At 42.6% G+C, this 25,133-nt stretch overlaps 1 protein-coding gene across 8 annotated transcripts in view; it reads right to left on the bottom strand.

The window, feature by feature from the left end:
* Positions 1–25,133, bottom strand: part of PALM2AKAP2 (PALM2 and AKAP2 fusion) — a 248,614-nt gene that overhangs the window by 43,719 nt on the left and 179,762 nt on the right. The window contains exon 1 of one of the 8 annotated variants that reach the window (XM_087957564.1): positions 4,872–5,056. The exons of the other annotated variants lie outside the window; for them this stretch is intronic. Coding sequence (XP_087813690.1) covers positions 4,872–4,931 — 60 coding nt within the window. The 5' untranslated portion in view covers positions 4,932–5,056. Of the gene's footprint in view, positions 1–4,871; positions 5,057–25,133 lie in introns of those variants that run through there. 8 annotated transcript variants of the gene reach the window in all.

The raw sequence follows: 25,133 nt of genomic DNA, 5'->3' as shown, positions 1-25,133 counted from the left end.
GAGGATCCTGCACCAACTAATGCTGTTTTCCAGATCAACGATCTCAAACTTCTCATCACTGCCCTTGATATTGCTGCCCACTCTGCCAGGGACAAGGTAATCGCCCAAGTTCTTGACTGGGTGAGTAGGGGGTGGCTAGAATTCCTTATGCCCCCGAATTCGTGCCTTTCAAAACTCGCCAGTAAGAACTATCTTCTTTGCAAGGCTGTTTACTTTGGGGAACTAGGGTAGTTATCCCTTTCAAGTTGCAAGACTCAGTTTTAAAGGTCCTGCATGAGGGCCATCCTGGCATTGTCAGGATGAAGGGCCTAGCTCGCAGTTATGTATGGTGGCCAGGCATGGATGCTCAGATTACAAGTTGGGTGAATGCTTGTCAGCCATGCCAAGCTAGCAGACCTGCTCCACCCACATCCACTCCAGGCAGGTGGGAAGATTCTGTGGCCCCTTGGTCTCGGGTGCATATTGATCTGGGTGGCCCCGTTCATGGGCGTACATTCCTGGTGATGGTTGATTCTTTTTCTAAATGGGTAGAGCTGACCTTGATGACCACCACAACTTCAGAAGCTGTCACTAAGGCTCTATCAAGGATATTTGCTACCCATGGCCTCCCTAACACCATCGTGTCTGATAACGGCCCCCAGTTTACTTCCTGTGAGTTTGAGGTCTTCCTAGCCAACCTAGGAATAAGGCACGCACTTACAGCTCCTTTTCATCCTGCCAGTAATGGCCTGGCTGAAAGGGCAGTCAGATCGGTTAAGGAGGCCCTGGCAAGGTTTGGGCCTAGATTGGCACTCTAGGTTCGCTAAGTATCTCCTGACCCAGCACACAACTCCCTGTGCCACCACTAATAGGTCTCCGGCTGAACTTCTCATGGGTAGACGCCTGAGGACCACCCTAGACAGACTCCATCCGCATTACGCCCCTAGGGTCAAATAGCCAGGCAAGGGAGTTTGCTGAGAATGACCAGGTCTATGCTTGGAACTATGCGGGACACCCTTTGTGGATGCCTGGGCAGATTGTGGCGGTAACCGGTCCTAAGTCTTACAGGGTCCAACTGCAAGATGGGCGCATCTGGCGTCGCCATATCGATCAACTTAGAAGGCGTTGGAGTTCGTCTGCAGATGGCCCTCAAGACGTTCCTGCAACAGAGAAACCGCTGGCACCCAAAGAAACTTCCCACGGATCTGACAGGAACACAAGCCTATCTGAACAGCCATCGGTCCCTCACCCAGAAACGCCTGAAGCCGAGACACCAGTTTCGTCGGCACCAAAAGTTGCCCAACAAGCAGAAAAGTTCCTTCCAGCAGCAGCTTCGTCAGGACTTAGAAGATCTGGCCACCTGCGCAAGCGCCCGAGTTATCTGAAGGACTACGCATGCTCCGTTCTGGGGGAAAGGAATGTGGCGTTTGGAAAAGACTGAGCTGAAGTCTTCAATCCGGTCTGTGTTTCCAGCGGGAACATGCACTGTTCCTATTGGCTGATGCCGTTTGACAGCCGGCTATAAAAGGGAGCTGTCAAACGGCATCAGCTGTTGTCCGCCAGCTGGCTGCCTTGTTAGCATGGCAGCCGCAGCAACCCTTTATTGGTACAATAAAGTAAAAAGCTGAAGTTCACTCTGTGTCTGCCTCAGGTTATTCCGCCGCTCTACAACAGAACTTCAGAGTTTCTTTAAGGGGGGCTATCCCTTTCTTAAAACTGTACCCTACAATTTCCTATAGCATACAAAACCATATGGCCTAAATTTGCCACTTGTCTTTGGGCAGAACTCCAAAGCTGAGAGGCTTATACAGTAGTTGTAAGGCCTCAACCCCCTCATCTGTGGATTATAAACTTAGATTTTGAGAGAGGCAGGATATTTTTATTTTACAATAATATTCATTTATTTGGAGAGCCTTAACATAACTCTTCAAGCTAAAGAATTGAAATTCATACTTTCTCTCAAGCTGAAGAACTGCTTCACGTTTCTACAATTTCTCATGGGTGGGTTATGGGTGTAAAATACGCATAAAGGGCCTAGGAAGTTTGTTTACTTGTTGTATAGTGCCTGTTACATAATTGAAATAGACCTTTTGCCCAGATGTTATGCTATTTTTGCTATTCCAGAGCATTTAAAAAACAAACCAATCCTAAATTAAATTTAGAGCATTTGGATTCCTCATGGTAGCATTCAAGTATCTTGTTTTGTTTTAAACTAGCAAAAAAAAGTATGAGTTCAAAACCAATGATCAATTCTGGACCTAATTAGTCAAGATTGTTTCCTCATGGAAACTTGGGACAGTATAAACTCTTGGTATTGTTTCAATATTTTATTTGCAATCTTGCAGCTATTGATCTAATATCCAGAAATTTTAAAACATTTAACTCTTTGTTATAGGCACTGACACTTTATTTAATGCTCAGCTACTGTGAAATAATATGATTTGATGGAATTAAATTCCCACTTTGGAGAATTCTGGATAGGAAGCCTATTGCAAGGAAAAGCAGTAACTATTATATTCAACTTTAAAAATAAATAGTAGTAGCTATACATATAGAACTGATTCTCTGTATATATTTTGCACATCCATGTTTATTAACTGGGCTGAAATTCATTATCAAGAAGCTTGAGAGACAAATGAATGTGTTTGTGTTTGTGTGTGAAATTAAGTAAATTTGTAAGGCAAACTCTCACAATATATTAATATACAGGTATATTAATATACACCCCTGTGTTAAGAACAACTTCCATTCCTAAATCTGTCTTTATCTCAGATTTATATGTTAAACCAAAACAGATTATTTAATCAAATGTTAATCTATATACTTAATTTCACCTTTCTGTGCCTTTTAATATGCAGAACACTTCAGTTTATACAGTAGCTCTTGACAAAGCATGTTCTTCCCATTTCTCATCCCTCAACCCCGATCCTTCAGAGTGCTTCTTGCTTTTCTCCTTGGCCCATAAACCATACCAATATTTGGTCTCAACATCCCTCTTCACTCTATTCAAAATCATGAGGCTCCCTTCTCTTTGATTATTTCAGACCGGAGTTGGCTGCAGTAGGAAGAAAAGAATATGGATGTGCTAGCCACAGAGAACACCACTAGAAAAAAACCAAAGGGATGGGGACGGTTTGCTTTCTTAAAAGCCAATATGTGAAGTTCAATAATAGTGGAAATCTTCAAATGGGTATACAATAACAATTGCAGGGCAGAGAAAACTGCTTCTTGAATATGGCCTTCTTGCTTTTAAGACAGGAACGGATGTATTGCTTTACTTTATCTTTCTCACTAGTTTCAGTAACTAGAACAGGTTTCTGTGCATATTCAGAAGTTGCTTTATTACTTCAAGTACCAATCTAGGACTGGAGTATGATGTACAATGCATCCTGCCAAAGTAAGTAGCATACTGTCATCTTGATGAAGGAAGCTACAGCTCCTTCGTAACTGAAGCTCTTCCTTGCAGAGAATCCAACCTGGTTTTAGCAGGTTCATATATCATACCAAGCTATGGTTTATTCAATCATGGTTGATTGAATAAAGGAAGAGGAAATCATATTAAGATATAAGCCATGATTATAATCCAAAAAAGCTGGGTTTATTTAATATGTAACCTAAAAACAAAAACATCATTGTTTAGTGCAATGGGTAAACCCAACATCTCTCTCAACATAGCCTAAGCCTTAAAACGGTGGCTCAGAAACTTTTTCACAAGATCCACATCTACAGCCAGCACCTGCATAGAGTAATCTCCATTCTTTCCTCATCCAAAACAGTGTTTTAGAGAAGCAGCAGAACAAGAAATTGATAAACTTATGAACTAAATGGCTGCTGCCTCCTTCCTTTCTAGAAAGCTAAAAGAAAAAGAGCAAGGACTTGTATATGAGCCAACACATGAGATGGCGGATGCAAAATAAACACGGGGAAAATATATTAAGATGAAGAATCGGGATGAGCAATATTCTGGGGAGAATTTGATTTTCAATTACATTCAAACTATGTATCCATTTGGAAGAGAATAGATTTATCAAAAGAATGGAAGGATGAGTCAGCTAAACAAAGAAAATGAATAATGGATGAATGCAATATATGCACTTGCTTATGTGTGAAGATCAATGGATGAGTTTATAAAGATAAATAGATGGATGGTGCTTGCCTGCTTGTATATCCAAGAGACAAGAAGGAGAAAACACATGTAAAGTGACTCTGGACCTGCTAAGTGCTGGCACTGGTCCTGTTCACAACCAATTCCAACCTTGCTCACTAATTGGTATGTTGTTCACAAAAGATTAAGAGAGTATGCTTCTTTTGGGATAACAAATTTCTGGCCGTTGTGAACCAAAGACAAAACTCTGAATGGGTTGGTACAGATTGAATGGGGTGAAATTATACAAACCAGAGGAGGAGTTAGATTCTCAGTGGCCATGCTAAAATAAAATAACTTTGTGCCAAATAAGTGAAAAAAGGCATCCCTAGGAATAACTTAATAAATTTGAAGATGCAGTTAATCTGATGCTTAGCTCTCAATTGCAATGTACAAGTGTTCAGATGTGCTGCTATATAATCCCGCCCCCCCTTTCATTTCTTTCTTTTGAAATTGAAAGGAACAATTTCACATCTACATAGGTATTTTCAAGTTTTAAATATGTATGCCTGCAGTTATTTTACTTATGTTATTTTCATTTGTTTATTTTATGTACTTAATTTACATTTATTCATTTTTATTTCATTCATTTTACATCTAAAACTGTCTAATATAGAAGCATATAGGGAAAAAATGTTTCCATCGAACCAACTTTTTGAAACTCCTATCCCCAAAAGTTGCATGTCAACATTTTACATTAATCTTAAACAAACAAACAAACTAGATTAAGAGAAAATTAACATCTTACCCTTAAATCTCGTTCCAGTGACACGCAGAGAATCTGCCATGGTGTTGTGTATCTAAACATCTTTGGCAATTTTACAAATTATGAAAGACATACAAAATCTCTGCTTTGTAGATGAGCATTCACTGGGAATACTAATCATGGGATAATTTTTCAAGTTATTTATCTCTACAGCCTCTTGTACCTCAGTTACAAGCAGGAGTAACAAGCAGGAGTAACAAGCATCACATTTACACTCAGAGGCACTGAATAAATAATTCACTAAGAGGCTTTTTTCTGGGATGAGCTTAGCTCAAATTCAATTACTGAAAAATAGGATGACAACCTCTCACACTCCGGTTTCCTGATGCTGCGTTTTTGATGGTGAACAGTATGGCTAGTTTCAGTGTTGCAATAAGTCATCATTCATGCAGCAAATGTCTAACTTGCATATTCATCTTTGTCTCTACCCTTCTAGCATGGGGTTAAGAAAATAAATTTCCATATTTTTTAAACTTAGCCAAATTAACTAAATCAACTGTGATCTGTCTGACATTGCCCAGTTTTGACACATTAAATAGTTTCCTTCAACAAACTTTAATAAAGGATCCAAATGTTTCTATTCTTTGCACAAAATAGTAAAATCTATAAGCTGGCATAAATCTCTACCTAATAAAAATTAGAAGATAAACCTTGGTAGCAATGTAGGAAAAGAGAGGCAGCGTAGTCTAAGAATTGAGAATTTATTAGAACACCCAAATTTTGTGTTTCTTTATTTGACAGGGCAATCTCAACATTTTTAAAAAAATTACTGAGTTTAAAAACAATATTCAGGAGGCAATATAACATGTTTTTAAATCTGATTTACTTTATTCATTTATTCCAGGGGAGCATACAGACATAAACATTATTATCGCCGGTGATTTCAAGCTCTCTTCTCTGAAGAATCTTTATAAATGAGTCTCCCCAGCCGTCTTCACACCAATTTAACTGTACTATGGAGTACTCACTGTGAATACCCTTAAAATATTTATTAACGGGTTTATTATTAAATAGGATATATGTATGCAGCAAAAATAGAATTCATAGCGTTTTATATTAATCCTACTTAATACTAAATCAGAGGAAATGTTTGATTAGATGAAGGAGGAAATTAAATATTTAGAAGAGGAAATTATTCTAGACTCCAAGCAAAGAAATTATCTGCTGTTTTCCCTTGACTAAAGAAAGAATATCTAAAGCAACAACTATTTTACTGCATGCAGGAAGAAAAAGTTCTGTATTCTAGTCTAGCAGCATAAAACTCCATGTTGAAGGGTTAATTTATTGATTCTGCTCAAGCAATTAGAGAGCTCAGGAATGGGCTGAGACCATGAAGCATTAGTGCCCCAAAATTTTATATAAATAAGCCCACATGCATGTACTTATAATTATTTTATCCTACTGTCCTTTCAGTGCTACAAGTAAGACTGGACCATAGGCCTAAAGTCCAAGAATCTGTAGCACATGAGGGCTTAAGAGGTGACCATACAAAGTGACAGACAATGAAAGCAACAGCAAGGCCCACCATAACATTTGGGCTGAAAAAAAGGCATCAGTTCCACTCTCTATGCCTGCCAGAGATTTTTGAGAGTAGCTATGTGATCATGTTCATTTTTGGCAAGTAAGGATCCAGTTAGTACTCTCTCTCAACATCAGAGTGCAAAAATATAATTCAACCAGTGCTCTATCCTCTGAATTATAACAACAGTACCCCAATCCTAGAATAGGATTTTGATCCTAGAATAACAAAAATCTTCTGTCCCATGCTTCATATTACGGCAATGGGAATGAGCAAAGAAAGCCTCCCTCGCATTCACATTTTCAGTGTGTGTGTGTGTGTGTGTGTGTGTGTGTGTGTGTGTTTGTTTGTAGAGGCTTACTTTAGTTAAGAGAGTGGTGTATGTAAAGAGTTTGATGTACATTCATTATATAGAGAGGAAATCAAAGTAGGCAAGATTTTCTTTGAGAGGTCCTTGGTGCTTTCTGAACTTGGTTGTTTTCTTTCAGACATTTCATTACTCAAACTGGGTAACATCATCAGTGCAAGTAGGGAGCGGGGGCTGCTCTCAGATTTATATGTTAGTGGCTGGCCCAGCCAGTGTTGGTAGAAGTGGCCTTGGTGGTTCTTTGATTGGGCTGTTTACTATTAGCTTGTATGGCAGTTCCTTGATTGGCATATTGTTGTTGATTGTTGGTCAATCTTGGTGTTAGTTTTCATCACGTCTTTTGGGTACTAGCTGGTGTTCATGGGTGTGTTCTGCTAGTCTTCTGCCTGTTTGTCCTACATAGTGGCTGTTGCAGCCTTTATATTGTACGTTGTAGATGATTCCTGTTTTTTCTTCTAATAAGTTTGATATGTTTGTCCATCAAATGTATGTGGTTAGGCAGAGGTTGATAAGATCCATAATTCTGGATGTTTCAATCTTTGTTTATTTGGTTAAGTCAGGTGTGCAGGAGAGGAATGTTGCCATAGATTCTTTAGCTAATTTTGGCTCTATGAAAATATTTCAAAGATTTTCTTTGAAAACTGAAGTTGATTGGAAATTTAATATAAAGGTTAAAGTTAGATTGCCTGTAAAATTTGCTAGACAGTTTTGAATTCAGGTAGCCGAAAACCAGGTAAGAGAAGAATTAATGGGAACAGGGAGACATTTGCCTCCAAGGCTCATTGATTCTAGAAGTTTAAATCAAAACTTGTAAACTTTGCAGTCGGAGCTGCACAGAAACAAGATCAATGTCTGCATAAGACCATGGGAACAGTCTGAAAGTGGGATCAACGAAAAGTTGTTTGAAGTGGCCCCAAGGATAAATAGATACCTTCCTAGGAATGGCAGATCATTTGTTCTTGATGCCTGGACCTTATGTGGTTTGGAAAACATAGCACCATTTCTCTTAGTTTAGAAGGAAAATCCCTGCCGCTAAAGAGGGTAGCTTCCTTTTTTCTATCCATTGGAATGGGATTAAATCTACAGAAGCCCCCAAAAAAAACCCCAACAACAACCTTGTAACTCTTTTTATGAAGGGATAAAGTGGGATAGATTTCATAGCAATACGTTGGCATCTAGCCATCCAAAACTTCAAGGGCATAATTTTAAAAATGAGCAGGATTAATCCTTACAATTAAGAAAATCTATGCCAAAATTCAAATTATGGTTTGCAGAGTAAGTAATTTGAGATGTAAAGTATAAAGAATTAACTTTCTGATTTTGGGGGTAAAATAAACTGATTATTAAGAAATCAGCTAGCTAGTACAGCTCAAAAATGATGATCACATACCTACTATGAATAAAGAGATTGAGAAACAAATACAGTGAATGGTAAAGCTATGGATTTTTCTTAATCCTTCAGATCTCTCCAAGACACTTTGATCACTCCTCACATGATTCACTCTGATTTGAGGGCAAATATTGTATGTACACTAAGAGCTTATGCACCGGAGACAAATTCCTTGTGTGACTAATCACACTTGGCCAATAAATATTTCTAATTCTAATAGATCGGTTACTATTCTCCTTTTTCTCACTCCCAAAGATTTCAGAAAAACAAGGATATTTTTGTTTTTAGTTCTGCCACTGTAAGCTTTGGCTTTGCAGCCTAAAGTTAAAGCCACAGTGATCCCAGACACGAATCAGACCTACCTGTTCCAGTATGGATAAATTAAAATTGTATAACCTCACTTTGCCTTGTGATCTAGGTTCCACAACAATTTAAAAATATTTTCCCTAGGCACTATTCTCTTTGCAAAACAATATATCTAACCCAATTGAAAGAAAACCGTCCAAAATTTCTAGGAATATTCATTGCATTTCTTAGCTACTACAGCTTTCTCTGTGAACCAATATAAAGGTAAAGATTTCCCCTGTCTGGTTGTGTCCAACTCCAGGATGTGGTGCTTATCTCCGTTTAATAGCTATAGGAGCCAGCATTACCCCCCCACACCAAAAAAAAACCTTCTGTGGTCATATGGCCAGCAATATGCCAAGGTGTATGGGATGCTGTTACCCTCCCACCAAAGTGGTACCTATTTATCTACTTGTATTTGCATGCTTTCAAACTGCTCTGTGGGCAGGAGCTGAGGCAAGTATGGGAGCTCACCCTATCACATGATACTTGGGTCTCAAACTGCCAAACTTCTAGTTGACAAGCCCAGCGTCTTAACTGCTAGGCAACCAAAAAAAGTACATCCAAAACTAGCCATGTAACTGAGATTCTATAGTTTACAGGACTGGAAAATGGGACAGGGCAGAACATAAGTTACCTGTATATATTTCACTCAGAATTCAATAGTTATTGTTCCCAACCATCTTTGGGCTCTAAACCTTCTGTGAACAGGAATGTTTGATCATAATAGAAAGTATCTGCAACTGGATAAATTTCCTGAACTATGCCAAAAGTAAACAAACAGTATTCTTGTTATTTATATCCTGCCCTTCAAGAAAATTTTCTCAGAGCAACTTTGCAATAAAAATAGAAGTACAGTAATAGAAGAAAAATAGTGTACAACAAAACTACCACTAAAAATAACATCTAACATAATTCTGGCAAAAGCCAGAACTATGCTTTTGCTCGGCAGTCAATGGAATAACCCAGAAAGCCTCCTTAAATATATTACAAAGGACCTAAATACCGTATTTGCCGGCGTATAAGACGACTTTTTTGCCCTAAAAAACATGCTCCAAGTGGGGGGTCGTCTTATACGCGGTAAATACGTTGTCACCTCGGTGCAGAGCGACGGGGCGGAGCTCCGCAGCTTTGCAGAAGCCCCTTCAAGCCCAGCCGAAGTCTCTCTTCCTCCTCCTCCCACCCACCCCCACCCTCCGCCCGGCTCGGGGCGCTATGGAGGCCAATCTGGAGGTGGGGTGGGGGTGGAGCCGGGAGGGTCTCTGGCGGGCTGCTTCGCCCAGCCAGCCCCGAGCCGTAATGGCCCAGGGAGTGGGGGGGAGAAGGTGGTGGGGGTGGACTGTGGCGCCCCTCCTTCTGGGCAGCGGGGGGGGGCAATTTGCTCCTCCCGCTTCTCCCTCCCTCTTTGAAAGACCGGGAGGGCTGTGCTTGGGGCGGGGGGGGATGTCCTCAGGAAGTTCCTGATGGGACCCGCTGGGCAGGGGCCACCGGCTCCGAGCTGCTTTCCAGGGTCCCCTTGGGAAGAAAAGGGTCCGGTGGGCGGTGGAAGAAGCGAGCGCCCTCCTCCCGCCCCTGTCCCGTCCCGTCCCTCCTCTTGTCCCCTCCTCCCCTCCCGCTTAAGAGAGAAAGATCTGCCCTCCCCTGCACCCGGAGCTTCCACCTGGCGCCGCGTCTCCCGGCCAGCGCGCGCTTGCGACTTGGGAACCGGCCAAGCGACTTTAAAACCGAGCGGAGGCCAGAGATAGCGGAATTACCCTCCACACCACACACACACACACACACACACACACACACAGAGAGAGAGAGAGAGAGAGAGAGACAGAGACAGAGACAGAGAGAGTTGGCAGCTGTCCATCCCCCCACCCTTGGAGTCCCGATGGCACGCACGCGGGGCTGTCACAAAGAAAGGGAGAGGAATTGAGTGCCAGCCTGAGAAAGGCGAAGCTGCCTCTCTAAAGCATTTTGGTGGCTTTGTAAGTTTGGGGAAAGGGGTTGGGGGTGTCAATCAAGAATTATATCCAGAATACCCCAAGTGTTACAACTTACCGTATTTGCGGCGTAGGGAGACGACTTTTTTTGCCTTGAAAAGCATGCCTCCAAGTGGGGGTCGTCTTATACTGCGAGTATATAACAAAAACTATATTTTGAGTGGAAATGTTGGGCTCGTCTTATACGCCCAGTCGTCTTATACGCCGGCAAATACGGTAGTTCCTAAAAGCTTCCTAATACTGTATTGCAAGCACAAATGCCACAGACACATAATTCTTGTTCAGCGTTGCTTAAAAACGGCTGCACAGCTCATAACAAATTCATGTGATGCTTGTTTGCCCCATGCTTTTATGTGTACTGAGCATCAGCTGAAATAACAAAGTGCAAATTTGCTTTTCCAAAGGTGATTTTATAAAGAAATAAGCTAGTAACTATTCACTTAAGAATTAGAGAAGATATGGCCTTAAGCTTAAAGAATACTTTATGCTAATGTATGCATCTGCCACCTTTTAAAGAATGTTTGCATGAATGGCAATTAATTTACACAAGTTCTATGACTACATGGCTACAATGTCAACTTAAAGTGATGACTAGGCAATAAGCAATTTCGTGGATCAGAAACATGATTATACCAAAGGTACAAAGTTGTTTGTCTTTCCCTTTTAAAAGTGGCCAACACTGTCCAAAGATTTACACTCTGGGTCACCCAGTTATGCTTTACTGAGATGAAGAGGAAGCATAGATAAGCACTGGTGGTAGGAAAAATTCTCTGGCTTTGGGGTTTGCTGGCCATTCCCATCTGCAAGCATTGTTATGCATGGAATGAAGTGTCTGAAATACTTCCCATTTTTGTTATTCATCCTAAGAAACATGCAGTTGCAATTATCTTGACTCACCCACCCTCTTTTTAAGGCAAAAGGAAATCATTTATCTCTACATGCATGCCACAAATAACAGTAATATTAAGAAAAGGATGATAAATAGAAATAAGCGAAATCACACCTTTCTGTCATCTGGCATGCTTCATATGTTGAGACTTCATTCTTCCAAAATTTCCAGCAAACAAAACCAACATATAATGTGAGAATGACAAGTTCAACACATCAAAGTTATTTAGAAAACTGGATTCAGTTGATCTAATTTAATTGCCTAATCTAATGTAATTGCCTGTCAAATAATTACTGAATTACAAAGTCAATGAGTGCAAATGTAAAGGTACCACTGTAAAATATAAGTAGTCCTTGACTTACTATCAGAATTGAGCCCAAAATTTCTGTTGTTAAGCGAGACAGATGTTAAGTGAGTCTTGTCTCATTTTATAACTTTTCTTGCCACAGTTGTTAATTGAATCACTACAGTTGTTAAGTTAGTAATACAATTGTTAACTGGCGTCCCCATTGACTTTGCTTGTCAGAAGTTGCAAAAGGTGATCACATGACCCCAGGACACTGCAACGGTCATAACTATGAGACAGTTGCCAGGCATCCAAATTTTAATCAAGTGTCCATGGGGATGCGTGCAGTGGGCGTAAGCATGAAAAATAGTCATAAGTCAGTTTTTTCACTACGGTTGTATCTTGGAACTGTCACTAAAGGTTGAGGACTACCTGTAAAAACTCATGAGTTCATGAGAAAATTCCAATCCAAAAGGCAGTCTTATGACACTACAAATTTCTATTATGTAATCTAATGCCTTTCATCACTCCTAGTATAGACGTAAAAGCTTTTTTGATGTAGTCTGAAAGCTCATGAGTTTATTGTCCGTTCTTCTACCTTATTAATCATAGTTGGGTTACCATTATATGAGCACTGAGGTTAAAGAATTTATAAAACAGTTTTCAATTTGAATGCCAAATTGTGTTCTACAGGCAAATCACAGCTAAAATGGAGCAAGCATAACTGTATTCATATGATTGAATCTTGGTTTGATGAACAGAAAGATGAACCAACATGTATCTTCATTCAGTTCACTTCTTTCTTCTCAACTTCACAGAACCCAGGAGATTAACTAAATCCTCCTGTTATGTGTCTAATTATGGAAAACAGAATAATGATTCTGAATAAATTAGAATGTAAAAAGGAGGAAGAAAGATAGACTTCAAAATATGGCTCTTCATATACTGTTTTTTTTAAATAATTGCCTTTTTCTGAGAATTTGCTGATCTTGAATGCTACCATTGCAAGACAAACAATTTAGGAACGCTGTAAGGAAACTATATATCAATTTATAATGTTCCTTGTAGGGTATATATAAAATTGTTTATAGGACATTCCTAAACTATTTATATTCATAATTTGGCACTACAAAAGAAGCAAGTATTTTTAATTTCATTGGAAATAAGCAATGTCATATTATGCTAAATTCATGAAAATATATATTATTAGTGTTTTGTTCTGATGTGGGAAAGAAAATTCACAGGATTCTGACACGCAATACAGTACATGATTTTATCAATCTATTTAGACTTCTTTACAAGAAGACTTAACCATCTATAATTGACTTTACGCATTCCCATTTTTAAAATATAATTATCTTAAATGTATAAGCACAGAGTTAATTCAAACATAGTTCAAAATCATTTATATCCAGCTTAAAAAAAAATATCCCAAGAACAAATGAATGAAATTACAATAATAAAAAACCCATGTGAAGAAAAGGTAAAATAACTTTATATAGAAAAGGCATTCTATAAACACTATATAGAAAAAATTCTATAAATGCTAATTAGAACTTCTAAGGCACATGAGCATCCAGCCTTGTTTTAAGAAAAAAAGGAGAGGAAGGGCAATTTGCCAAACAATCTTCACAACAGCTGTGTACAAGGGTAGCTCTTTCAACTTCATTTCTCTGAAGGAATGTATGAAGTCATACAGAACAAGACCTGATCAACAACTGGATAGTTCACGAAGGCAGAGCCTTTCCCTTTCCACTTCCTGCCTTAAGCGACAAACAACTGATGTTGGGAAAATGCACATTTTTATTATTTATAATTCACATGATGTTGTTTTACTTATAATCCCTTTTTAAATGAGAATATACAACTCACCAAACAAATCTTTTAATTTAGAAAACAGGATATGAGCAAGCTGAGTTCGTCTTATGTCTTGACATAAAAATTCAGCAGTGCCAGAGACAGATATTAAAATATGAGGAAATTAACTGATAACCCCTCCTAAAATAATACTCAAAAGTACTTTTGATTTATGTACCTATTAAGTAGACCACCATTAATAGTTAGAATTTGCTTCAAAAACACATACTGTTTAAAACACTTTTCTAGGGTGTTTTTTCAATGTTGTACTATTATAAAAATCCTTTTTTATATCCTTGTTAAAACCAAACAAACCACCTTCAGTCTATGTATTGTGTGAGCCCAGATATATACAGTAGTTTCAGCTTTAATATGTGAAAGTCTTTTCACATGTAATTATAAAACAGTTTACCTGACCAATAGTTAACTGTTGGAATTGCCTGAGTCTTCATCTACTTATTATTTCCTTTTGTTTATGAGTACTAGACAAGACTTTATTTCACCTGGACAATCCCAGTACCTCAGGAAACAAATATGAACAATCTTTAAATACAGGAATTCTGTAATGATACCACCTGGAATGCAATCAATGTACAATGATGCTGTAATAAAAAAATGATATAGATTGGGTGTCAAACTCAAGGCCCATGGGTTGGATCTTGCCTGCAGGTTGCTTAGACCTGGCCGGGGGCAGCCTCAAAATAGCAAAGGACTGGCCCATGGGGCCTCTGGCAGCCAAAATGGGGCATTTTGCAACAAATTGTAGCATCTAGCCAACTCTACTTATCAAAAAGTTAACTAGGATCAGATCTGGTTAGTTACTTGGATTGGGACCTGGAAATCCTAAGATTATAGGCTAAACAGAGAAGTAAAAATAAACCCTGAAAAAAGACAGTAGCAGATCATTTCTGTGTTATTGCTAAAAAGACTGCACAGACCCATCAATATAATCACCAGAAGATGAGTTTAGTTCAAGGGAACTTCACCCCTATTATCATTATGAAAATTGGAGAAACCATTTCACACTGCACTAGCTCAAGAAACATTAAACACAGCATAATTATCTTTTATGGTCCAACATGGTTCAACATCATTCACAATAACATTTTCACTTGTATATTTGCACTCCCTGTAATAGATAATAGATCCCGTCATATCCAGCCCCAGAGCTAAAGGGAATGAGTTAGGTTATAAGAAGCAGAACACTCACAGTGCAGGTGACCACAATACAGATGGGAAATTACAGTGTATAATAATGAGAGGCTTGGAATGTTCTAGCTGTGAATGAACCAGAGAGTTGGAAATCTTTGAGGGCAATGCTTATTGTGTCTTATCCTGGCAGAGCTAAAACACAGCTTTATTACCAACATCTGCAGACCAGACATTGTGAATGAAAATGAAGAGGGAAAGAACATGTTGGATTTCTCAGAAAAAAAACAAAAACAAAGTGATGCAGCTATGTCCATTTTCCTTTCAGGATCAAAGAAAAGAAGGGGCTCCCTTCAGAATATACTGGAGAAAAGTATAATATGAAGAAGCCTATTAAAATTATTCAGCTCTGCAGAACATATTTTTTTGTAATTCAACTTTTCAGTATACTTCCCTCTCCCCTGGCTTATCCTTGTAAAAATGTTTTAAAGAGCAAGCAGCAATAACTGCAATCTGCATAACAGACCTCTGGGAGAAGGATTCAATAGAATAAAAACTTGGAATACCTATGGAACATTTCTAAAGTCATCAAACTATTATTGCCCAAGAGCAGGTGCCCCCAGGCCAAATTTTACCTTCAAAGGATTCCTTGGCTTCCAGACTGATAAAGAAGCAAAAACAAAATTAAAACCCCCAAATGGAGGTGCAGTAGGACTGAAACTAGACAAGGAAAGGAACTTTTGGAATTCTGAACTAAAGGCTATTTTTTTGGAATGATAGCCTTTAGTTCAAAATAGCCAATCAGGAAAACCAGGAAACCTGACCAGGAAAACAACCAATTGTTTTCACTGATAACCCAAGATTTATGCAAATGCGCTGGAAGCAAAAACTGGCCCTGAAGAGAGTAGGAGACGCTGTAACCTACCATTCTGCTTTACAGAGACTCACCTTAATACAATTTGGGAACCATATTCTTGTAACTATTATATGACTTTACACATGAAACTACAATGGGTGTTAAACAAACCTTATATAAAATCAAGCACTTTACATAGACTATGAAGGGGCACAGTGTTTACTCACTACATGATTAGAAATAGCAGTATTTAAGAATCACTTTCCCCCCCAAATCAAACTAGTATGTCTGTATGGATTAAACATCCGAAGCTGACCCACTGTGCCTGAAATCTCTGTATAGAACAAAGTCATTAAATTCTGGATCACTAACATTATTTCTCACATCCTAGAGTCTCTCTTGGGAAATCCTCCATCTGAAACTTCTACTTGCTGACCCCACAGACTTTCTTCATGTGAAATTTATGTTAGCAAAAATCATTCTTTTCTGGAACCAAAACAGGATGCATGAAAGACATAAACCCAGACCTTTAACACAGTTAAAGTTTTGACAGTTGTTGTAACAGCATTCCACTCGCAAGCCAAAGACAAGGAAAAATATAAAGTTTACATTGAGAACTCATTTTTCAGCCATGTCATAATAAATACTTATTATAAACAGCACCATGAACATGGCTATGATTACAGGTGGGACTTTGTTTTGCCAATTAATATTAATTATCTTTATGTTTAAAAACATCAATTGTTGAAAGAGAATTGTAGGAAATCAAAAACTACAACTTCCATGCCGAGAGTAAAACAGCTGCTAGAGTTTCAGCTCTAAGTAGACATATAATAAATTCAAGAAAGACAGATTTACCCTTGCCCAATTCATCTTCAGTGTGGTCCATTGAGACAGTGACACCATTTCTTGCCATTTGTCTTTCGGGCACAATAACCTAGCACTAATAAATGAATGATTAAGCACCAGTTTGTGCTACTGTGTGACCTGGATAGAGTTACCAGTTTCTCTTGGTTGAACTAAATATCTGCAGCCCACTTTTTAAAGCAAGTAGCAGTGCAGGAAATAAAGGGCAATTCGGTTTATTGATTTTCAAAACTCCAGACTAACTAAAACTTAAACCAGATCTAAACTCTATGATGTATATAAAATACAATCAGGGAGAGTTACCCATGTTTCTCTTAGCACAATTAAAATACAGGTATTTTTACACTTTTATCATCTCCATCTTTGTAAGTTAAAAGCTATGTTTCATAATGTTCACAGAAACTTCATAGGAATATTAGGAAAACTTTGACCATAGTACTCTTAGTTTACGAGCAGGTAATTTATTTTACATTACCTCTTTCAAGGTTCACTTATATCACAGCAGCTAGGTATATACTGGTTTTCTCAATATAGTATCTTGCAGGTATGCTCCCAGCAACCACAGCGACTTGTTCATGAAGAATGGTGATTCAGTATTTCTGGTTGCTATAATGTGTTTTTAACAAGCACTTAAGCAGAACCAAGTGGTGTTAAATTTTCCCAGTGCTACTTCAGCCTGTAGCAAACAGACATTGCAAGCACGAGTAACAAAGAGGAGGGGTTTGTGTCTTTGAGTCAGTGGCTTGACTGGAGAGGTCCCTGCAAGTTTCTTGGGCAAGGTTTTTTGGAAGTGGTTTGCCACTGCCTCCACCCAGTCGGCTTTGGGCCTAAGGCAGGACTAGAATTCATGGTCTTCCAATTCCTAACCTAATCCCTTACTCACTACACCAAACTGGGTCTCTTAAGAAAAATTGACTTTACTTAAAACAACAGTATCCATTATAACTGAAGTTGCTAGGGGGTGAGATGCAGAGCTGTGCATACAGAAAACAGAACGGTAATAGGGACAGGCAACATGCTCAGGGTAGAAGTTAAGCACGAATCAGGTATGTTGTAGGATGCCAGAGAGGAGATTGTAACTTTAAATCACAATTCCAAGCATTGCAGCCATGAAAATCTTTTGGTCCTGCTCTGTCAGCAATCTCAATTAGGGCTGACAACAGCTGCTACTGCAGCCAAATATTGTGATTTAAGATAAGGAGTCTTTTCATGGATAGGAGTATTACAGGGATTAACTGGGAATCCAGGAATGGAATAATTTCCCTAACAGCTTCATAGTTAGGCAGGCATTTGTTACATCTGGGGCGGGGTTGGACTGTGGGAGGCAGACACAGTTATTATAACAATTGCTCTATTAGAGTCCTTCCAGCCATGTGGCAATTTTATCAGGGCTTTCACAACCCATTGTAATGGCCCAATCAGACACAGTAGGCCATTCCTTTTATGGTCACTTAACTTCCGAAAATCCAAGAATTTAAAGTGAAACATCAGATGACATTACTTCCCTGCTTCTCTGCAGTAACTTTGCATGCTACGTGGCAGCAAATCCTGGTGTCTAGTTCCCACAATATGTTTGCTTGCTATATTCACAATTTAAGTTTTAAAATGCAGACTTGTAGCCCTTAAGAAACCTTATATTACTTATCAGATTAATTTCACTGCAAATGAAATAGATGTGAAAAGTTGTAGATTAATGTTTTTATAAATGTGATCTTAAATTATATACTGTAGATTAAATATCTCAAATTCACTTTTTATATTTAGTTCAAAAATTTGACAAAAATCCCATTGTTTGAGCAAAATACCATGAAAACAAGATAAATCTATAAGATACATACAGTTGGAACTCCAACAAGGAAAACTTTCTTTAGGTAGCATCCTTTTGCTTATAACATAAATGTTGTCTAGCTTTTAGGCTCTTAAGCATACATATTCTAAAGGACCTTTATAGCATCAATTCCAAAGTGTTACATAGCTGTAATGCTTATAAGCTTTGTGGGATGCTCAATAAATCTCAGATTCAATGATTTCAAGATTGAAATCATGCTATAATCCTGATCATACTTACATGAAATCATAGTACATGATTTGCACGAAGGAATTTTTATATAAAAGGACTAGGTCAGAAGTGTCAAACTGGCAGCCTGTAGGTGTCATGGGCAGGCCATGCCTAGCCCAGCTCCGTAAAGGGGAAAAAAATGTCATGATATGTCATATGGTAATGTGATGCTATGAGTTTGACACCTGTGGCCCAGGTAAAAAGGTGATGGGGGGAAAATGGGCATTGGTTCTTACCTGATACGCCCCTTCTCGGCGAGCCGCAAGGAGCATCCAGAGACTGGGATGTGCTTCCGAGTCCTCTTCTTGCAGGCTGAGCTTTAGATGAGGAACGCTCCGCCCCCTCACGTGACATCGTGGAGCGCCTCCCAGTTTTTGCGATAACGAGAAGAGAGGTTATTAATTCTTTCTAATCTACTATTGGCTCCTTGGCTGAAGAAAGAGTCCCCACCAGACGGAGAAATTAGGGTGGGGCTGGATGCTCCTTAGCGGCTCGCCGAGAAGGGCGTATCAGGTAAGAACCAACGCCCATTCTCCTTCGAGCCGCTCGGAGCATCCAGAGACTGGGACATACCAAAGCTGGGCTGTCCTACAGGTGGGACTCCGTCTGGTCCGAAGGCCCCTCCGGATCACTGATGACCCTCTGTAAGACCCGTCGGCCAAAAGAGGCCTCCGCTGAGGCGTACGAATCTATTCTGTAATGTCTGATAAACGGGACGGGGAGGTCCAGGTGGCCGCCCGACAAATGTCAGCGATGGGGGCTTGCGTGGCCCAGGCCGCCGAGGTGGCTGCACTTCTGGTGGAATGGGCGGTTATCCCACCCGGAGCGGGCAGAGAATGGGAAAGGTAGCACCTCGCAATAGTAGCCTGATCCAGCGACTGATGGTGGAAGGAGAAACCTTAAGCCCCATTGACCTGGGTTGAAAGGATAGGAAGAGGGATTCCGACCTTCGCATGGATTGAGTGCGCTTAATATAAATACGCAAGGCCCTTCTAACATCTAGGGTGTGCCAGAGGACCTCCCTGCCCTGGAGGGCCTGGGGCAGAAATTTGGTAAAATCAGTTCCTGTGACCTATGGAAGGGAGAGTTAACTTTGGGTAGAAAGGTAGGGTCGGGACGAAGGACCACCCGGTCTGCGTGGAACACGCATGATCGCTCCTGACTGACAGAGCTGCTAATTCCGAAACTCGACGAGCAGAAGTAATAGCTACTAGAAAAACTACCTTGAAGGTGAGAAACTGCAGGGATGACTCCCTCAAAGGCTCGAGCGGGGACGTGTAAGAGAAACGAGGACCTTGTTGAGGTCCCATGTGGGGAACCTGTGAACGGTAGGAGGGCACAGGTTGGTGGCGCCCTAAGGAAAGATCTAACCCTGGGGTGGTGAGAAAGGGAACCGTAGTTATCACAGGAGACCACGGTTGAGAGAGCAGAAACTTGCCGTCTCAGGGTGTTAGGTGCGAGCCCCTTGCGAAGACCCTCCTGAAGAAATTCCAGGATCTGTGCCACCGAGGAGAGAGGGGATTAACCTGAGACCCGCTACACCACTTGCAGAACCCTTTCCAAGTGGCATCATAAATTCGTGTGGTGGAAGGGCGGCTGGCCAAAATAGTGTCGATGACTTGAGTTGAAAGATTCTCAGAAGTCAGACGGATCCGCTCAACCTCCAGACGGCTAACTGGAGCCATTGAGGCTCCGGATGCAGAAGGGGCCCCTGAGAGAGGGAGACCTTGTCCGGGGGGATCCTCCATGGGGCGCTACTGATAAGATGCGGAGATCCGCAAACCACGGTCGCCTGGGCCAATAGGGAGCCACCAGGAGAAGTTCTGCCCTCTCCTGAATGAGTTTTTGAACTACTCTGGGAACTAACGGGAGCAGAGGGAAGGCATATAGGAGCCCTGGGGGCATGGGCAACGCAGAGCGTTGTGATTCTCCGACCTGTGAGACGGATACCGGGAGAAGAACCGTGGAAGCTGAGTGTTGGTCGGGAAGCGAAGAGGTCCACCACCGGAAGGCCGAATATTCTGGACGCTTCCTCGAAAAGGGATGGATGGAGACGCCATTCCGCCTGGTCCACCGTGGCCCTGCTCAGCCAGTCCGCCTGAGTATTGTCTACTCCGGAGATGTGTTCGGCTTTTAAAGATAGGAGGTTGGATTCTGCCCAGCGGCAAAGGCGCCGGCTTCCCTCATTAGCTGGATGGACTGGGTGCCCCCTTGCCTGTTGATATGGGCCTTGGCCGTGGCGTTGTCCGTGAGCACGAGAACGTGATGATTGTGGATCTGAGGAAAGCTGCGCAGGGCCAGAAGGACGGCGTGAAGCTCTAGCCAATTGATGCTGCACCCTGCTCGGTCAGCGACCATTTGCCCTGTGCAGAGATCGAGTCGAGATGAGCGCCCCAACCGGATAGGCTTGCGTCCGTAGTGACGGTGAGTCGTTGAGGTTCCGCGAAGAGGTGGCCTCTGTTGATGGCGGGATTGGTCCACCAGAGAAGAGACGTGAGGACCCTTGGAGGGATCCTGACCTTGACCCTCGAGTTGCTTCTTCCGGATCGTTGGAACGGGAGCAGGAACCATTGGAGGGATCTGCTGTGTAGATTGGCCCAGGGAATAATGGAGATGCATGATACCATTTTGCCCAACAATTTAGAGAGGTCCAACAAGGCCACCCTCCTTGAACGCCTGATCTGATTGACCAGGGCTTGAATGCTAAGGAACCTCCGGAGAGGAAAACTCTCTGTGACACCGAATCAATTATGGCCCCCAAGTGGTTAATTCGAGTAGAAGGGGTAAGTTGGCTCTTTTGCCAATTGACTAGAAAACCGTGTGCCCGTAAGGCGGAGAGGGTGACCCTGGTATCCCTGACTGCCTGGGATTTGGACGGGGGAGAGAATAAGAATATCGTCAAGTAGCAGTGGAGGCGGACGGGAACGGTCCTGAGATGGGCCGCCAGGGCCGCCAGGACCTTGGTGAAGTCCGGGGCGAAGCCAGACTGAAGGGTAGGGCCACGTATTGATAATGAAGGTTATTATGGCAGAACCTGAGGAATTTGTAATGGGAGGGCCTGATTGGAATGTGGAGGTATGCCTCCGACAGATCTATGGAAGATAACCAGTCTCCCGCCTGGTGCCTAAGAGAATTGATTGCAAGGTGTGCATCTTGAATCTACGCTGGATGAGGTGACGGTTGAGCCGTTTCAAGTCTAGGATGGCTCTCAACCCCCAGAGTGTTTGGGCACCACAAAGAGATGGGAGTAAAAACCCTTTCCCCTCTGGGCCGGAGGGACAGGTTGAATGGCCTGGATGTCAAGAAGATGATGGATGGCTGCATCCATTAGAGCCCGTTGGAGGGATCCCTTGAGGAGGGGATGGGATAAAACAATCAGGGGGCGGACCTGAACTCCAGGGCGAGACCAAACCTGATTGTGTCCCTAACCCATGCATCGGAGGTGGATATGTCCCATTGGGCGGCGAAGTGGCTGAGGCGGCCGCCAATGGGGAGGAGGAAGAGGATCTACCTTCTACGGTAGGGCCTTCCTCCCGATCCCGGAATGGTCTCTTGTAGCCGCCACCGCGTCTGGTTCTGTCACCCAGGTCCGAGCGGTCCTGGGACCGGAAGGAAGGAGGTCTAGGTATCTGGGCGGGAAGGGGTTGGTAGAAGGGGCGGGGAAGCTCCTCCGAAAGGGCTGGGGGCCCCTGGTCTCGATCTTCGAAAAAGGGAGGGCAAATACTTTCTCTTACTGCGGCCCTCGACCAGCAGTGGTTCCAAAAGCTGGGCCAAACAGTTTGTCTCCGTAATGGGAGCAGTGGCCAGCTTGACCTTATTCTTTACGTCCGCCTGCCAGTGTTTGAGCCATAGCATGCGGCGAGCCGAAACGTGCGACGTGATGGCTCTGGAAGAAAATTTTACCCGACTGGTAAGTGGCGTCAGCCGAGAACTCGGCTGCAGCCACTAACCCGCTATATCCTGGTGAGCTCTCAGATTGGAAGCAGGGATGTGGTCCTTGAGCTGGACGTAGCCAGCGGATGGAAGACCTGGTGAAAAATGAGGCGGCCGTAGCCGATTTAATGGCCCAGGCGTCAGATAGGTGGGCCCTACGCAGCGCCAGCTCCGCCCGCCTGTCCTCAGGCTTTAAGGCCTCTAGGGCCTCACTAGGGGTAGAGGAAGAAGCTAGACCCACAATGGGGTCATCAACCTCCGGATATTCAGAAGGTTAGACAGAGCCGCATCGAGATTGAAGAATCTCTTGTCTTGGCTAGATGGAGCAGGAGGTGTCCCTGAGGGAGGTAAGTTGCTTTGCAACCAGATCTACGAAGATGGGAGGGGATGGGATGACCTCGGCTTCCACCACTGGTTGGGTGAAAATGGAGTCTTCTGGGCCCTCTTGGACTGGGGGGGTTCAGCAGGGGACTGGGGAAGAAGGCCAGATACATTCTTGGCCTTAAGGAGGAGGGACTTGAACATATGTGGTTTGAACAGCCCCCAAAGGTGGGTTGGTCGGGGAAGGACCTCGTCCTCCGACATCTCCCCTCCATGATGTCAGCCTCTAAGAGGGGTTCACTATAGCGGGAGGATCCCATCCGGGAATCCTCTTCCTCCTCCCTGAAATCCCCAAAGTCCCCTTCCTCCTCCATCTGGGCCCCAACCGGTGGAGGGCTAGCCCTCTGAGAGAGTACCTGATCAGTTGGGGGACCGGTTGTGGAAGGGATCTGAGTGATAACGAATCGTGTTCAGAGGCTCGCGGAGAGAAGCCTGATCTGGACACGTGTTGTAGTGCCTCTGCTATGCCCTGGCGGATGGCTGATTCCATCCAAGCCTTGATGTGAGGTGGAACCTCGGAGGTAGAGGGTTCATCCTGGCGCAGACCAGCGGCTGTGGGTGTAAAGGTGGCTTGGGGGTCCGTCTAGTCGGAGGTCCGGGGTCGGAAGACCCTGAAGCGAACTGCGCCTAGGTAGGGAAGAAGGGTCTGAGGGAGAGGTAGAGCAGAGGTAGCGGGGTTGGAGGAGGAGGTATAGGCGTCTCCGAGGCGGGACTCCCTTGAACGCCGGTCGAACTCTTTTTCTAACGCTTTGTGGCGCCTCAAGGCGTCACGTTGGGCGGCCTTGGAAGGTTCCTTGTCCTGTCTGGAGCCCTTAGGTTCCTTGTCCTGCCTGCAGCAAGTAGTGGGACTTTGCTTTAGCCTTCAAAGAAGGACGTTTAGAGGGATTGTCGTCTGCCATGTTAGGTAACAATACTAGCAAAGGCGGTTGGCTCGCCCAGAATAGGCCTGGATGAGGCCGGGTGAAGGTGAAGCTGGCCCTCTCCCCTTTTGGAATTTGTAGTGTACAGAGATAACAGTAAGGTATCTGAATAATATAGTATGTACAGGAAAAAATAGATACTCTATTTGTAATTCCTTTGATTTCTTTTTGTTTGTTCTTTTTATCTTTTTTTTTTTTTGTACCCAATATATATACAGGTTATCCGTAAATATCTATATATCTATGAAAAAAAATTATTACTGTACAAAAAAACAGAAATTATTATTATTATTATTTTGCAAATATATTCCTTTTATTCTCGAACAGTAGCAGTAACTGGTATCTCAGTACAGGCCGGATCAGTCAAATAAACCCTGAGGCCTATGTAGAAGAGAGGGCCTCTGGCAGCAGGCCTCCAGACAGAGAAAACAAAACCGGAGGGGGCTGCAACTTCGCCCCGAAACGGACTGCGGGAGGCCAACTAAGATAAAAGAGCGAGCCAGGTAGAAAGAAATGGGCAGCAAAGCTTTGACCCAAGGCCTGGGGCTCTAATTCACACGCAGCTAGAACCAGAAAAAAGGCGCCCGACCACGAGGCGGAGCCAAAATGGCGACCGATGAGCTGAACCGTCGGGACGCCTTCGGACGGAAAAGGAGGGCTTTGCCGTCAGCTCGGCACGCCTAGGGCCTTAGGGGCAATAACCCTCCCGGTCGGCGTTTGGGGGGGGGGAATCCAGCAGTAAATGAAAGGAAAACAACGCGTGCCACGAGGCAACGCGGAGGCAGCGATGCGATCTGATAAGGATGGGGGGTGGCGCTAAACGCTGCGAGCCCGCAGCTTCGTCTCAGGGACGAGGGAAAATTTTCCCTTAAGTCCAGACCCTTTGCGCAGGAGGAGAAAGAAGGCAAACCTTATCAGAATGTGAAATAGGAAGGAAATCTGCGATCAGCCAAGGAGCTCTCTAACACACAGCCTGACTCTTCGAGGCTGAGCAAAAGACTGGGGAGCGCTCCGCGATGTCACGTGAGGGGGGAGCGTTTCCTCATCTAAAGCTCAGCCTGCAAGAAGAGGACTCGGAAGCACATCCCAGTCTCTGGATGCTCCGAGCGGCTCGAAGGAGAACCTAAGCTTTTCATGTACCTAAAGATTATAGAAAATGGCATGATTGCAGCCAGGTGTTTATATTATTATTATTATTTGTACAGTAGCAAAATCTAAGACACAACATTCACTTCTGCAACTATTTATTTCAAGAGCAATTCAATTTCCAGGGAGAGAAAAAGAGAGGGTGTCCTCCCAACATAGTAGAAGCTACTGTATAATTATTCAGACTAGTAGTTATTCTAGCTTAAGGCTTTTGTTATACTGTCAGCAGTATTCTAAAACTTGACAAAAAACAATGCTTTCTAAACGTTCCATTAGAATCTTCTAGCAGAGT

The sequence above is a fragment of the Notechis scutatus genome, chromosome 2 (assembly GCF_049901735.1).
Source record: "Notechis scutatus isolate UNSWTSFEM ecotype Mainland chromosome 2, rNotScu1.2, whole genome shotgun sequence".
Lineage (NCBI taxonomy): Eukaryota > Metazoa > Chordata > Lepidosauria > Squamata > Elapidae > Notechis > Notechis scutatus.
The sequence above is the reverse complement of the archived record's forward strand: the minus strand, read 5'-3'. Positions and strand labels throughout refer to the sequence as shown.